This window comes from Amphiura filiformis, chromosome 3, assembly GCF_039555335.1.
Source record: "Amphiura filiformis chromosome 3, Afil_fr2py, whole genome shotgun sequence".
In the NCBI taxonomy this organism is placed as follows: domain Eukaryota; kingdom Metazoa; phylum Echinodermata; class Ophiuroidea; order Amphilepidida; family Amphiuridae; genus Amphiura; species Amphiura filiformis.
In genome coordinates, this window is record NC_092630.1 from 61,510,282 (window position 1) to 61,526,258 (window position 15,977).

General features: G+C 36.8%; 1 protein-coding gene across 1 annotated transcript; it reads left to right on the plus strand.

Moving 5' to 3' along the window:
- The first annotated feature begins 4,994 nt into the window (after window positions 1-4,994).
- Window positions 4,995-9,932, plus strand: LOC140147733 (trimeric intracellular cation channel type 1B.1-like). Its single transcript, XM_072169491.1, has 5 exons — window positions 4,995-5,243; window positions 6,141-6,297; window positions 7,828-8,012; window positions 8,260-8,350; window positions 8,812-9,932. Exons 1-5 carry the CDS (start codon window positions 5,102-5,104, stop codon window positions 9,044-9,046), a joined length of 810 nt encoding a protein of 269 aa, XP_072025592.1. The 5' UTR covers window positions 4,995-5,101; the 3' UTR covers window positions 9,047-9,932.
- Window positions 9,933-15,977: the final 6,045 nt, after the last annotated feature.

Below are 15,977 nucleotides of genomic sequence, written 5' to 3' on the forward strand. Positions count from 1 at the left end.
AGAAGTAAATTAAAATTTGACTTTTTTTAATTTCATATTTTGGGAAATGTGACTGGGAGAATTTATGTATGGTGTGGAGTGGTGTGATAGGGCATGTACTTTAACTGGCCGGCGCGGTCCGGTGACTAAGTCTTTATTGGGCGTTTTATCGGCAGTCAACGAGTAATGTTTTGACCCTCCTAAGGGGGGGGGCTGAAAAAATTGACCACAAATTTTCCCGGGAAAATTGAGTTTATATGCTTTTCTATGGGGTTGACCCATAATTTTCATGTCAAAAAGGGGGCCTAACATTTTTGAGACCTGAAAAAGGGGGGGGGGGCGAACAATTTTCGCGATGAAATTTGTTTGCATCAGGCCCCCCTAACAAGTGTTTGTGAACGGTCCCTAGCTCCGTATTAAAACCAGATATATCACAAACTATACCTTTTTTGGTTTTCTTATGACCAGTGGGGTAATTTGGAATACTTTTAAAAAGAATTGGGATAGTTTTTGATTTTTGCCCCTGTTTAATATAAAATTGGATCGATTGAGCCCAAATTTATTGGTCGAGCTATTAGTTTTAAACGAGTCCAATATTTTAACTCATATTGGGCGTAAAGAATCCAATTTTATCATTATTATGTTTTGGATCCAATATTTTCACACACTTGGATTCATCAAAACATAATAATGAATTATTATGTTTTGACGAATCCAAGTGTGTGAAAATATTGGATCCAACACATAATAATGATAAAATTGGATGATTTACGCCCAAATATGCCTGACACTTTGAAAAGGGCAGCCCAATCCAAATTTGTTCAGTACCTTTCAGACATGCCAAAACACTTTCAAACCTATGTTTGGTCACGAAACATAAGCATCGTTCTTCTACTAGTAGGCCTACAGAATAATGTTTGAATGTATTGTCTATAGATTGTTCCGGTGTTTCCCGGGGTGTCCCACATAATGAAACTATAACATTTTAATTTATGATACATAAATCATAGGGCTATAACATTGTCAACTTTTGAGCAAGTGCGTACTGGTGTAGTGACCTTCGCCTTATTAGCTAAAAAAGATAAATAGGCCTATGATTATAAAATTATTGCTAAAATTATGGCAAATCGATTTAAATTATATTTGCATGAAACCATCCATGAAGATCAGACTGGTTTATGATGGGAGAAATATTGGTAACTAGGCGGTTACCCGTATTTGGCGGTTCTCGGCTGTCGCGATTACCTGGCTGATGGTGACTGTACCCACCAAGTTTTATGCCCATAGGACAGTTTTTACTAATTTGACCTCAAATGACCCCTTGTGACCTCGAAATGACCTTCCAAAATTTTGGCTCTAAATGTTGACTGTACCCTCCACGTTTCATGCCCATACAACAGTTTTTAGTAATTTGACCTTGGATGACCCCAAAATGACCGTCCAAAAATTGACTCTGAAAGTTTCATGCCCATACGACATTTTTTACTATTTTGACCTCAGATGACCCCTGGGTGACCCCGGATGACCCCAAAATGACCGTCCAAAAATTTGACTCTAAAAGTTGACTGTACCTACCAAGTTTCATGCACATACGACAGTTTTTACTAATTTGACCTCAGATGACCCCTGGATGACCTCGGGTGATCTTGGCCCACTTACCGAAACAAACTTGTTCTGTCTGAGGTCCAGATGCACCCACCAAGTTTGAGGAACATGCGACCCCTAGTCTCCGAGAAAATATGCGGAAAACAGTTTTTACTAATTTTACCTCAGATGACCCCTGGGTGACCTCGACCCACTTACCAATACAAACTTGTTCCGTCTTAGGTCAAGATCCACCTACCCACCAAGTGGCATGCCCATATGACAGTTTTTACTAATTTGACCCCTAGATGACCTCTGGTGACCTTGACCCACTAACCAATACAAACTTGTTCTGTCCCGGGTCAAGACGCACCCACCCGTCAAGTTTGAGGAACGTGCGACCCCTAGTCTCCGAGAAAATAGGCGGACAGACACACAGATAGACAGATAGACAGATAGACAATGCGTATTATTATATAGATAATATCAGAACAATTATTGATTATTGTGATTCGAACGATATTATTAATACAGGTTCCATTGTCTTGTTAGATATTGAAAAAGCATTTGATAGTATGGAAAATGATTATTTATTTCAAATTTTGGGGGCATTTGATGTTAGGAATAATTTTATTCAATAGGCGAAAACATTTTATTGCAATAGAAAAGGTTTCATTTCAAACAATGGGTTTTTATCTGATGAAATTTTTTTAGAACGTGGTATATTTCAAGGTTGTCCGATTTCGCCTTTATTGTTTCTGTGCGCGATTAGAGTGTTAAGTATTTGTAAGGGGAAATGACAAAATTAATGGCATTAAGATTGGAGATAAGGAAAAAATGTTAGTCTTTTGGCTGATGACACAACTTGCTTTTTTTTACAAGGAGATTTGGAATCTTTTAGGGACCGATCGTTATTTACGGCAGGGGGGGGGAATGGGTGTTTTGGCAAAAATATCGACAAAAAATTTCGCGTTCCCCCCTCGCGTCCGCTCAAAATTTTCGCGTTCCCCTTGTTTTCCCAATTTTCTCCATTTAAAATTTAACAATCCCCCTCCTGGTTCAACTAAAAATTTCAGGTTCCCCCGCAAGACCACAAAAAATTTCGTGTTCCCCCTAAATTTACCCATTCCCCCCTGCCATAAATAACGATCGCTCCCTTAGGAATCTTTTTGATACTCTTGCACATTTTGGCAAACTCTCTGGGTACAAAATATATATGTCAAAGTCTAAGTATAATTGAATTTATTTAAATGAGGCGCCTAAATTAAGGTGGGTGGTAAATAATTGTACATCGACGGTAAAGTATGCTTTTGTGTACTGGCGAAGACTCAGTCACCTGTGAGTTGTATGAGAACAAAAGGTACATCTCTCTCAAGTGGGCGCTTTCACATGACATTCTTTTGATCACTTAGGGACCGTTCACAAACACTTGTAAGGGGGCCTGATACAAAAAGGGGGGCCTGCACATTTTTGACCTCCTAAGGGGGGCCCTGAAAAAAATGGCCACAGATTTTTCTGGGAAAATTGAGTTTATATGCTTTTCTATGGGGTTGACCGATAATTTTCATGTCAAAAAGGGGGGGCCTGAAATTTTTGAGGTCTGTAAAGGGGGGCCGAAAAATGTTCGCGATAAAATTTTGTTGCATCAGGTCCCCCCTTACAAGTGTTTGTGAACGGTCCCTTATTGACAGTAGCCTGCCTTGTAAACCGTTAATATACGCTGTCAGGTTAGTTACCGACTTTAATGGCGGAACCCCTTTGTCCTGAACAAAAGATACATCTTGATGAATAGCTTGTCGGTAAATCAAATCGGCATAAAGGAACAATGCGTTACGTAATCTGCATGTATTGTGCCTCCACGGAGAGCTCCATGGTGTGCACTATCTTGAACCTTTTCGATAAAGTTTGGTTTTAAAATAACTACATAAAAATTATATAGCCGATCTGAAATTATCACCACTGCAAAAGCTCAATTAACCGTGCCGCTGCCCCATCGCTGCCCCATCAGCTGCGAGCCAAGCATCGCATGCATCGCCAACGTGTTTTTAGATCAAAATGCCATAACAGAATCTTAGAGAATGAGTTTCATGATGGTCAGTGATGGTACATAACAAGTTTGATAGTGTGAAGATATTGATGACCTTGTCCTGACAGCTTCGTCCTAAGTAAAATCAGGGAGCCGGTATATATAAATAACATGATGCTTCATTTTTGCTTGAGATGTAATGGCATGGCAGATACCACCTTTTTATTTGGAATTTGGAAGGCAGTGTTCAACAGTAGTTCGCAGTGGCAAACTTAAAAAACCCAAAATGACAACAACAACATCAACAAAAACAAAAACAACAGGCAAATAAGACGTCTTTTTAATATCAGTATGAAATTTTCGTTATTATTACTAAGACATAAATAAAACAAACAAACAAACAACGACGGTGTAAGTTCCTAATACCAACAGTCAATCTTAGTCATTTCTAATGACAAGAATCAAAAATAACGAATTATCTGTGCATTAATATTCGGCAACATAGTTTCAAATTTTGCTATCTACTGAAGATAATTATGTGTTGCATGGATAAGCTATGTAATATATAGTATTGCTATCTCAGCACCTTGTGATTAGAAATAATTACTGTCGGTATTTAAAATGCTAAGACCGTGCACCCGCTGTCATATGTGACCATCCATCTCAAACCGCTCGTAAAGTCGGCAAATTGTATATCGAGTTAAAATGCAAAATGTGCATAAAGGTTGTATTCATATTTACCTAATGTTTGTCCTACATGTTTCTCATTTTAGTGTCAGTCAAACGCCAATCTTTATCCTATTGTTGAAGAGGATAATAAGCTTATACTTATGTATAGAGTTAGTAAATAGCTCTATAGTCTTTGTTTGCTTTGGCCAAATCCTGTTCAAGTGCTAGTGGTGGGTTAACTAACAATCAACAATGAGAGAACATTCCTGAACCTCGTTGACTTGAGGATGATTTGAAGTGACCGCCAATTATGACATTGATATGTAATACCAGCGATGTGGAAAAAGAGAAATAATGTAGCACCAGAATAATGTATATACCCTTTTACTGAAGGAGCAAAGTTTAAATGTTTAACAAGCCATAACTCCGCTTCTGGATATTGTTTGAAGTCAAATGATAAATCATTGTAAAGCTTATGATGATATTTTCTAAACACGGAAGAAAACAAAATTGACCAGGGGCCGACTTTACGAGCGTTTCGACGTGGACAGTCACATATGTCCGGGTGTTATATATTGTATAGACCTATATGTCATGCGGCGCGGCGACAGTGACAAAATTAATTTCTCAACATCATTTAATATCATCATGCCTGCCCTGTCACAGATTATTATTATACAGTTTCACAGCAAATGCTAAATGAATTGATATCTATTGCATTTCATCACAGATTACGCGTCATATCTACAGCTGCATGTAAATGCAATATATTGCTGAAAACATTGTGGATCATAAAAAAACCCTAAAAATTAATTAAAATCGAACTGGTATAAAACCATCGTAATGGGTCAAAGTGGATCAGATTTGCTGCTAGGCTCTTTGGTTACTGCTATGGATTATTTTGGAGCTATACCGTTGTTTCCGTTGTTTGATTGGGCGCATTTTACGTTGTCAGTGATAGAAGTGAGAAGCGATGCCGGGTCGGGTAAGTTTACACTAGTATCAAAATTGTTTACACTTCTCCTCGTTAAAGGAGTGTTTCGTGATCCTAGCATCCTCTTTTTATGACATCTTTCAGTACATATCCACGAAAAAAGCATATTCCCAAAATTTCAGTTGATTCCGATATTGCGTTTGCGAGTTATGCATGATTATGTGTATTACACTGCTCCATAGACAATACGTTGTAATTTCGTTCTGGTGCACCAGAACGAAATTCAAATTTCACGATATCTTTGCTAAACGAATTAATCTGCAAGAAATATTTTGTACATAAACATTATGTAGCCAGAGGTTTCCAGTGATATAAAAATCTCAACTTTTTTGAGAAAAGTGGGGGATGAGGCTGTGGATCACGAAATGCCCCTTTAAAAGAAGCATACTGATAATGATGACTTTTCCAGATAAAAACTGCTACTAAAGAATTGCTTGCGAAAAAAACTTTGGGCTAAAACAAACAAAATAAAATTGTAAAAATACCAAGCTAAACTATTGAAATTTTCCAATGTGCTCTGGAACCATGTCATGCTACGCTTACTGACAAAACTTTGGAATTCTATATCTCAAGTTATTTCGGTATCAAAGTCCGGGATCAAAGTCTCCAAATATGTTTGATACCCCGGTTTGGTATATACTCCTATAGCCTTTTCAGAATAAAAGCAGGCTTATAATATCGTAACAGAAAAGCAACTAAAATAAGAAATGCTTCAAATTCGTGGAGTGCCCCTCTTTTGGGACATGATCATTTTAAAGAGATCTTGTAACATACTTGCTGACATCATCATGGAACTTTTAAACCCAAACACAAGACGTTAGAAGACAGAAATAAATTAACGTGAATACCAATACGGTTTTCAGTTTTATGTGTGTGATTTATCTATAGGTACGAAGAGACTATGCAAGAATCATCCCTTGGTTTGCTGGTTCTGTTCCATGGTATCCTGCTTTGCTGGTCCAATACTGCTTAATTTCATGATTGGTCAGCCAGTTCTACAATGTTTTAACAACCATGCCCGTGTTGGATTAGCAACGATAATATGGTAAATTGAAACAATGGAAGACTTAATAATATACTGTATAAAATTATGATGCCATATTCATACAACTGTTGTTGATCATGCATAAGCCGACGTTATGCAAGTTTTGTTGACCGGCATCAATAAAATAAAAAATAATTATAGGCCCCCTATAACGACGAATAAATAATATTGTAAGCGAAATATATGTAAGCATATTCATGAATAGGCATAACAGCTAAAAGTATAGAGCTAACTGTTGTCGTTTTAACATCATAAAAATGAAATTATCCGAAATGAATACAATTATGATTTTATTTTACTGTTATTACTCTCAATTCATTACAATATGGACATACACATTGATAAAGTTTGGTAATTATACACTCTTAGAAAAAAAGGTTCAACTTAGAACCTTTTTGTCCTGTATGTAGAACCCTAAGCAGTGATAAGGTTCGAAAAGAAGAAGGCCTATCAGACATTATATTTCATTCATTCAGGGACTCAGAAAAGTAAAAAGTGGTGTTAACCTTTTTTTGGTACTAAAAAATCATTTTCTTGGATAAAGAACTTTATTTCTGTTCTACTTAGAACCTTTTGAGGGTTCTTTCTTAAAGGTTCCTTAAAGGTTCTTCAAGCTTAAGGTTCTACAAAGAACCTTTTTCTTGGCTACAGAACTTTTTTGGTTCTAGAAAGAACCCAATTGAAAGCCAATGGGAAAGTAGAACAGAAAAAAGGCTCTTTATCCAAGAAAATTTTTTAGTACCAAAAAGGGTTAACACTACTTTTTACTTTTCTTAACTTTGTGATGAGTCCCTGAATGAATGAATGAATGAATTAGAATGTCCCTAGGCCTATTTAAATCTTTAAGGTTCTTTATAGAACTTTTTTAAGGTTCTAAAAGGTTCTGCATACAGGACAAAAAAAGGTTTTAAGTTGAACCTTTTTTTCTAAGAGTGTACAATATCGTTCAGTATGTATAATTATAACGCAACGGTGACAAAACCATTAACAGTACGTGTGAGTTGCGAAACCAGGAGATGAGTGCGTACACAGGAATTCGAGAAGGTTAGACCTGAAAAGCAGTAATTCTCATGATAGGGGGATTAGGACGACTTTTTGCCTCCAATTCGAGGAGTTTCATAATTGTATTTGTGCTAAGTTTTCCTCACATACCTCCTCACATTCCTGTGAACACTCCTCGTTTACCACACTTCACACACTGTGTTTTTCCAGGCCTCGTTTAGATGAACATGATGAATCGAACGTGCATGTTTGCTTGTTTGTTAATAAATCTGAACCTCATCCTGGAAAGAAAGGATCCGTGTCTGAGCTTGTCTCATTTAACGGCTTCATATATTTTTGCATAATAATTCAGCTCAATATAACTTTAGGCCTACTCTTACTATATGCATAACGTGCATGTGGAAAATACCCAATAGATTGTATAATGTGTGCCAGGAGTACACGTACTGACAACAAAATTAATAGAATTCGATGTCTTATTTCCGCGCAGAATGTGAAACGCTGATTCTCAAACTATAATTTTTCCAGGTATCTAGTATTCTACGCTCCTGGTGATTTCTATTACAATGTAATGACGACCCTCCCTGCTAAAATGGGTCTTGTGCCTCTCAAAGAAGTCTTCCGAACCAAGAATGTTGCCAGAGGAGTCGTAGTAAGCGCAGATCTCTATCCAGAAGCCTATTTGATCATGATTATCAATGCTGTGATTTTAGGTAAGTATTGGTCGCTAAAGTGATTGGTTTTTTTGACCCACGAAATATAGCACCTGGATAGAATTGGAATTATTCATCTTTACACTGATATGTCGCTTTTTCGCTTCTTCCTCATTAAGACTGTGACGTTAAAATGTTGACGCATTTTCGACGCACGCCTATTCCCTCGTCATTCAATCGATGAAAATTACATGTTCGTCATTTATCAGCTCAGTATTTAACTTGTTTTGATATCTTTTGATTTCAGGTTGCGGTGGTTCATTAATGCGCAATGTTGAACGTTGCCTGCGCGGAGTCTGGGACACATCTACCAATTCGGAACTCCTAAAGCCTACATTGTAAGTTGTGGACCATACATTTTCTTTTGGTAGGCTATAGAAAAATTATATTAACCCTTGCTCATATACCATAGAGATTTAGGTATTTGTATGGAATTTATTTCATCGATTTGGAAATGTAAGTTGTTATGGTGGTCGAAAAAATTTGACATGGAAAATCAAATTTGGGGCTTATCTAAAAAAACTGCTTATTTTTGCATAAATCTGCCATGCTAGTTGGATTTCTTGTGTCATTTCCTAAAAATATGTATACTCATCATCATCATTATTTTTAAAGATATAATACAGCACAATGTCTAAAATTCCTGCGTGACATTTAAATTACCAATTAATTTATTCTATTACGCACTGCAAAACATCTGATTCGTCCCTATGCAAAATCCATGACGTGCATTGTTTTTTTTTAACCATTTACTTAATATAATATACACTTTCAATTAATTTTACTTTTTTACTCACAGCATGTTAAAAGCTTGTATCACCAATGCCATCTTGGTGATTCTGTGCAGAGAAGGCCTGCTTCCTATTCCATTATCCCATCTACTGCTGTATATCACCATCGTTATGTCTACCATCAAGATATCAATGATGCTGTTCCACTTACCTGATCCATTTGGTTTTATGGAGATCACTATAAGACCACTAGTGTTTGGAAGTCCAATAAGTGATGATGAGATGAAGAACAAGAATGAATAGAGCAAGTACATTGACTCTTTGATTGTATATAGGAACTTTATAAAGTTAGCCTGAAACCATCATGTAATGTATCACCAATATCGGCCTTTAAGGTTTACGTTTGACTTGTCGAAGTGTTGGTCGGGTTCGAACCCCGACCGACGGGAGCGCCAATGTGTTGCGCACTTGAGGATAACGATAATGTGCCTTATTGCATGCCTATTACGGTTAAGTGCATGGTAACGTTTGCAGTTTTGCATGCAGATTGGAGAACTTTATAAATAATTTGGCAGGATTAGTTTTCGGCGTTCTTGGTATGGTATACATGAACATGTGACGCCAATTTGATGCCATTCAAGACTGCGGCCTATTGATTGCAGCAACATTAACATTAGGCCTACATCGCGCCCATGTGCACCGTTGGCACCACTCTACTTATACCGTTTATGTCACCATACCAAAAACTATTATACCCTGTCAAATATTACAGGTTGATGAGTGAGTGTCACGAAGGCCTATAGGTCAATGGCGTACCGACCGAGGTGCAAGGGGCAGGGGGGGGGGGGGCATGTTGTTCATGAATGGCTCAAACTGCCGGGCGAAATTTGCAGTGCGCGGTGCCTTGGGCCAGTCGATTTTGATTTTAACTTGTCAATGCTTGTGTAGGCTTTAAAAATGCACATTTCTCACTTTTCGTGCGCATCTGCTGACCATTTTGGAAGTGTCAGGACAAACCCCTCCCGCATGCATGTCTGGTGCACATTCGCCACTTGTATGAACGCTGATGAAACAGCTAGATCCATTCGATCTGAAATTTTAAAAAATCCCACAGGAAAATTGCCGAATAACGGCTTGTGTCCCCAATCAGATCCGGTGCTCCCCCCATCATGGTCGGTGCCCCCCCACCCACCCCAATGTGATGACCCACGCCACCACTGGCTAGATCACTCCATGAATTCGGATAATATTAAGTTATAATATCAATAATTTTGAACCAAAAGTTGTTTTAAAAACTTGTTCGAGGTACGTGTATAAAAGGGTGAACTGAGCGATTTTAATAAACATTTCTTATTGTTCTCGGAAGTACCGTTTTCACGTTCTTTATTGTGTGCTTTGTTAATTATTGCGATTTGCACTTGAGCTTTTATGCAAGACCAGGGGACGGTAAAGCCTTTGATATCATGCATGACGACTTTCTATAGTGTCCTCACTCCTTTGCATGCAAGCTAAGCCTATTATACTGCCACACCACTCCCAAAATATCTCGGGATCGGCATGATAAGGCGTTGCGAGTGACACATTCTTTCTACAATAACAAATACCAACAGTATGTAGCAAAAATACTTGTTTACGTTTTCGGGGGGGGTATCAATATTGACAACAAGGGTATACAAGAATATAATTTGCACCTGTAACTCAAGGTCACTGACCTGGCATGGTGGATGAGCCGGCAAGTTACTCACTGGAAAGCTGAGCACTACATTTCTAACATTCCTAACATTGACATCAAGGGTACAGTCCTGTAATTTGCACCTGTTGCTTTGCACGGACCTGATGGTATAGTAAATGAGCCGGCAAGCCACTCACTTGAAAGCTGAGCGCTGCATTCCTGACATTTTTATGGGGAATCAACATATTGACATCATAGAGGCATTTTAATTGTATCCAAAAGTTGCAAAAACATTAGGAATGAAGTAAAAAGTCAATTTAAGAAAGAAATTAACTTAAATTTCTCAAAAATGGTAACAATTAAAAAGTGGATTTAAATCAGTGATTTAAAAGAAAATCATTTGATTTAGATCGTGATTTACATCAATTGATTTAAATCGCGCCAACCCTGCTTTCTTTACTTAAAATATTATGTAAAATGTGTTGTTATTTGCCGCTCACTCACTTGAAGATGGATGTTTAGCCCAAATGAGATTCAAAAGTATATTACAAAGAGTCTGCAAGGTTGACAGCAAAATGTATGTTTTGATTTTGATTTTTCCACAAAAAATAAAGGGATATTCATAATTTTTTTGCAAATATAACCAGTTTTCATTGGTATTTTTTGGAAAATCACAATAATGAATTCAAGTGAGGGTCAGAAAATGAAGTGAGGGCGGGTGACGGGAAACTCAAAATCCCCCGCTCAAAATCGACTTAGAGAGCACATATCGAATTGCATTCTGAATACGAAGAACGGCCTTCTGATATCAAATAATTTTGATTTTTGAAATTCGCAATGTAATACACATTTTATGGCAAATCATTAAAATTAATATTTTGATATTTAACAGTACTCGAAGTAAACTTTATAAATCTGATGATTTCCAAAGTGTATGTATAGGTGGGGTGAAAAGCCGACGATCAATTGAAAATTTTGACCTTTCATATTATAGTATACATTTTTTCCCCAAAACACATAAAAAAATTAGGTCTTTTTGGTAAAAAAATCCATATCTTCAATATGAAAGGTCAAAATTTCCAATTGATCGTCGGCTTTTCCTCCCAGCTACATACACTTTAAGACTATATCATTAAATTTATAAAATTTACTTCGAGGACTGTAATATCTCCAAAATGTGAAAAATATCAAATTTTAATAATTTGTCATAAAATTTGTATTATATCGTGAATTTCATAAAATGAAAATTATTTGATATCAGAAAGATATTCTTCGTATTCAGAATGCAATTCGATAGGTCTGATGTGCTCTCATGTCCCACAAAAAATGCTGTCGAAACGCTCAAAACGCTCATTCCAGTTCCCTTAACCACAAGCCTAGAGAGTCGTGCCATATGTCGAACTTTTCCTCTGGTAATAAGGAACAAAAAAGTCAGTGGTCGCATATCTGAAGGATCATTGGTTAAGGGCTGGGGTATGAGCGACCTTGAAGTTCCGGTATCTGGAGAGGGGAAGCAATGAGTTACCCCAAATCACAGCGGCAGGTAGTGACTGGGCCGCCGAGTGCTAATATATATTTATTTTGGAAGGTTCGTGTTTGTTTTAAATTTTGGGGCGTTTTTCCAAAATTTGATATTTTTGGTCATATTTCAAAAAAGCGACATGCCAAAGACAACTCGTTGGGCACATAGTTTGTTATTGTTATTGCAGTTCTTTTCCACATACCTACGTTAACATTCGATTGGGTGATTTACTAATATTGTATATTTTATGACTGCAATTTGGCGTTTTCAATGCGTTTTACACGTATCATGAAATTAACGCAAATATCTAGTCACGCTGCTTTTAGAATTTTTACCTGATCGTCGGCTTTTGCAGGCAACAGAATGCAGATTGGCTCACGATAGATTTTGTATTCCTCTATGTGGTTCACTCATTGATAAAATGAGTTTGCGTTCCTTGTAACAACACACACATTGCCGTCTGGAAACCGGGTCTGGTACTGATTTTGGGACAGCCAATAGACTTCAGCGCCGTATCAAATCTCATAAAAACCACACGACTGACGACTATGTGTTTATGTTTCCCGCACGAAAGCTTGTGTCACGGGGGTGACACTAAATTCACGGTTATTCTATTAAGCACGCAAACCTATGACAAATCCCGCTGGTTTGCTTGGTAGAAAATGAGTCCAGTTATCGATCGGTTATGAATATTCATGTTCGACTCCTTGATCATGTTAATTACGGTTGACAAATAAAGCCGCCATTCAGTTTTGCGAACTTTGTCTGTTCAATGCGAGTACCAAGCTTGAAAGTGCGCCCGCTCTGAGAGCTGAGACCACTGACCTCCACTGACCTCGTTTGTTTTGAAACGCCCTCAATTGAGCTGAGGCCACTGATTATACAATCACCCGAGTGTTTTGAATTTTGATTTATACACTACAGCGTGTGAGCCGGTTAGTAATATTAATGAAGTGACACACTGATGCACGGCGTTTATTTCACTTGTACATTGCACTGATATGTCACTTGCTGAATAACGTGTAGGCCTACTTATAGTATTTAAAATCCCTACTAGAAGAGTTTAGGTCTATCAAAAGAATGATTGAATGATTTTGGAGATATTCCCCGGAGATTATCGGCTGTGTAATAATTCTGAGCCTGGGGGGGCGGGGAGAAGGGGATTTTTGCACATATTCATGGTAGGCCTACGCCTATTAAATAAAACGCTCTAAAAGGCTTAGGATAACAGTACGCGTCCGGAAACGCTTAAATATGCAAATTGTCTTTTGAACAAAACCAAATTCTTCGCCTGTTTAATAGGCCTATGGTCAATAATGAGTAAAAAGATCGGTTTTGTTAAAAAAAATGTTTCTTACTGTAAGCCTATAGGAGGGCCTATCCACCAATCTGATGAATCTATTTAATTTAAGGTTTGCGGGATCGGATCCCAATAATTTGGATGTGCAACGAGGGGTGGGGGTGTCACAATTTTATTTGCAGATAAGCGATTTTTGGCAGGCCGGTGGGGGGGGGGGGCATTTTTTTATACCCCGTTTTGAAATTTTATCCCCGGGGACCCATAATGAGCCCCCCCCGGGGGTAAAATTTCCGAACGGCCCACCAAAAATCGCTTGCACCCCCTCTCGGTCCGCCAAAAATTCTTAGCCCCCCCCCCTTGCACATGCCAACTTTTTGGGATCCCAATTTGCGGGTATCATGCGGTATGGCTTATTATGTTGCGAGCGCAGCGAGCAGGAAAATTTGCACATTAAAGCGTTTCCGTACTGTTTTCCGAAGCCTTTTTAGAGGGTTTTATTTAATTCGCACCCCTCTCGGCTGGCCAAAATTGCTTGCCCCCCACTTGCGGCTCGCCAAAAATTCTTGCCCCCCAATTGTACCCTCCCCCAGGGCTCATAATTATTGCACAGCCCTAGCCCCTAATGATTTCAAAAGAGAAATAGGCCTACAACAATTTTATGAAAACAAAACAAATATACAGATGTATAGCCCTAAACGAAATGGGACATCTATTGCATTGATTTTTCTTGCACAACTTTTATTTATTTATCTAATAATTAATTAGTTAATTAATGAATGAATGTATAAATTAATTACTTAATTACTTAATTACTTAATTACTTAATTACTTAATTACTTAATTACTTAATTACTTAATTTATTTATTTGCTTGTTTATTTATTTAATTTAGGCCTATTGAAGTAACTCAGCTCTTAAACATTTCACGTACTCACTTGCAACGGCTCAAAGAATTAATCAATAAATCAATTCTTCAAGTTATCAATCAATCAAACAATAACAATATTAATAATTATATAATAGTCAATTTCGATCAATAGACTTATCAAACCATCAAACAATGAAACAATGAACTGATCGACCAATCAAGTTGTCGATCAATTTTAATTTTATGACTTGTGATGACGTGAGACTAAATGACTGACAGATTGACTGATTGATATGTTGATGTATGGATTGATTGATTGATGAATTGATTGATTGATGATTGATTGTTGGAATAAAGTGTGAAGGTATAACAGGTAAATGAATGAATGCAAGAGTGATTGAGAGGAGGGTGTTGATTGGTTGATTGATTTACTGACCACATATTAAACCAATTCAAACTTATTCAATGACCACATATTATTTCACACAATATTATTTTGTAAGATGGATGATTACTGAATCTGTCATTATGGTAAAATAGACAGTGGTGACGGTAGATTTCTTGGCATTGGTGGATGAATTATTTTTTCTGAAATAAATGCGAGCAATACATTGCCATTTTGAAGTTAAAGTGAGACAGGTGTCAAGAGAAATAAAAAAATCCTCATTATATCAATGTGTTTTTCATTATTAGACACATTAACATAATGCACTTTTGATAATACATGTACATTAAACAAAATTTTAAAAGTTATGCAAAACGGATAAAAAGATTTAAAAACAACGTGTTTTTTTTAATTTTCAAACGCGTTTTTTACACATTTCATTTTTTCACCATATTTCGACCTGAGATAAAATGTAGCTCCAAAAGTATACCCACCATAATAGGCCTTAAACTTTGCATATATTGTCTTTAGACTATTTTCTACTGCATGCACCTACAATCAAATTGATCTATCTGAGACATTTATAAAAATATTTGGTCAAATTTAAAAAATTTAAATAATTTAAATAATATTGTTCATGATATAATTAATTGGGTTGTTTTGTCATCAGAATGAGATTAATTTTAAGTGAGTGAGTGATGAAGTGAGTATAAATGTTAGTGATTAAATAATAAATAAATAAATAAATAAATAAATAAATAAATAAATAAATAAATAAATAAGTAAATAAGTAAATAAATAATAAATTATAGTATAGACAAGTTATTGTAATAATTTTTCCAATAGAGGCGTAACATTCTGTTTCAAAATATTTATATATATTTATTTGATTATTTTCTAACTTAAATATTTTCTTTAGAGCAAAGACAAATATTTTCCCTTTTCTCTAGTAGAGCTTTCTCCAATTTGAGCCCTAAATAAAACTTAGCTTCTTTTATTATTGATTTAATTTCACGATTTATTCCATTGAGCAATATCAAGGATTAAAATCACACGTCTCACAGCAGATAGTTACTTGGTTTAGTGGTTGTACGCTGTGCCTTTCACCCGAGAGGTACCGAGATCGATTCCCGCTTCCGCCTTCTATTTTGTTCAAGACTGGAAAGAATGAAGCTTATTTGACTTTAGGCCTACAACACTAAATTATTCATGGCTTACCCTATACGTGGTGGTGTAAAGTGCTACCGGTAAACATGAATATGAATTTATAACACAATGGCTAATTTAAATAAGAATGCGGCCTCATGCTAATTAGGGAGTGCCTCTTCCTATCAATTATTCCATGCTTGTGTCTACATCTATTACTATACTTCTTTGGAAACGTTGACCTTTGACCATTCTTTGTATAACGCCCTGATATGACCTTGATATGTTCGCTTGATTGGGTACGTTATAGCATCCATTTCATTGAGGTGTTAGGACTTGGTC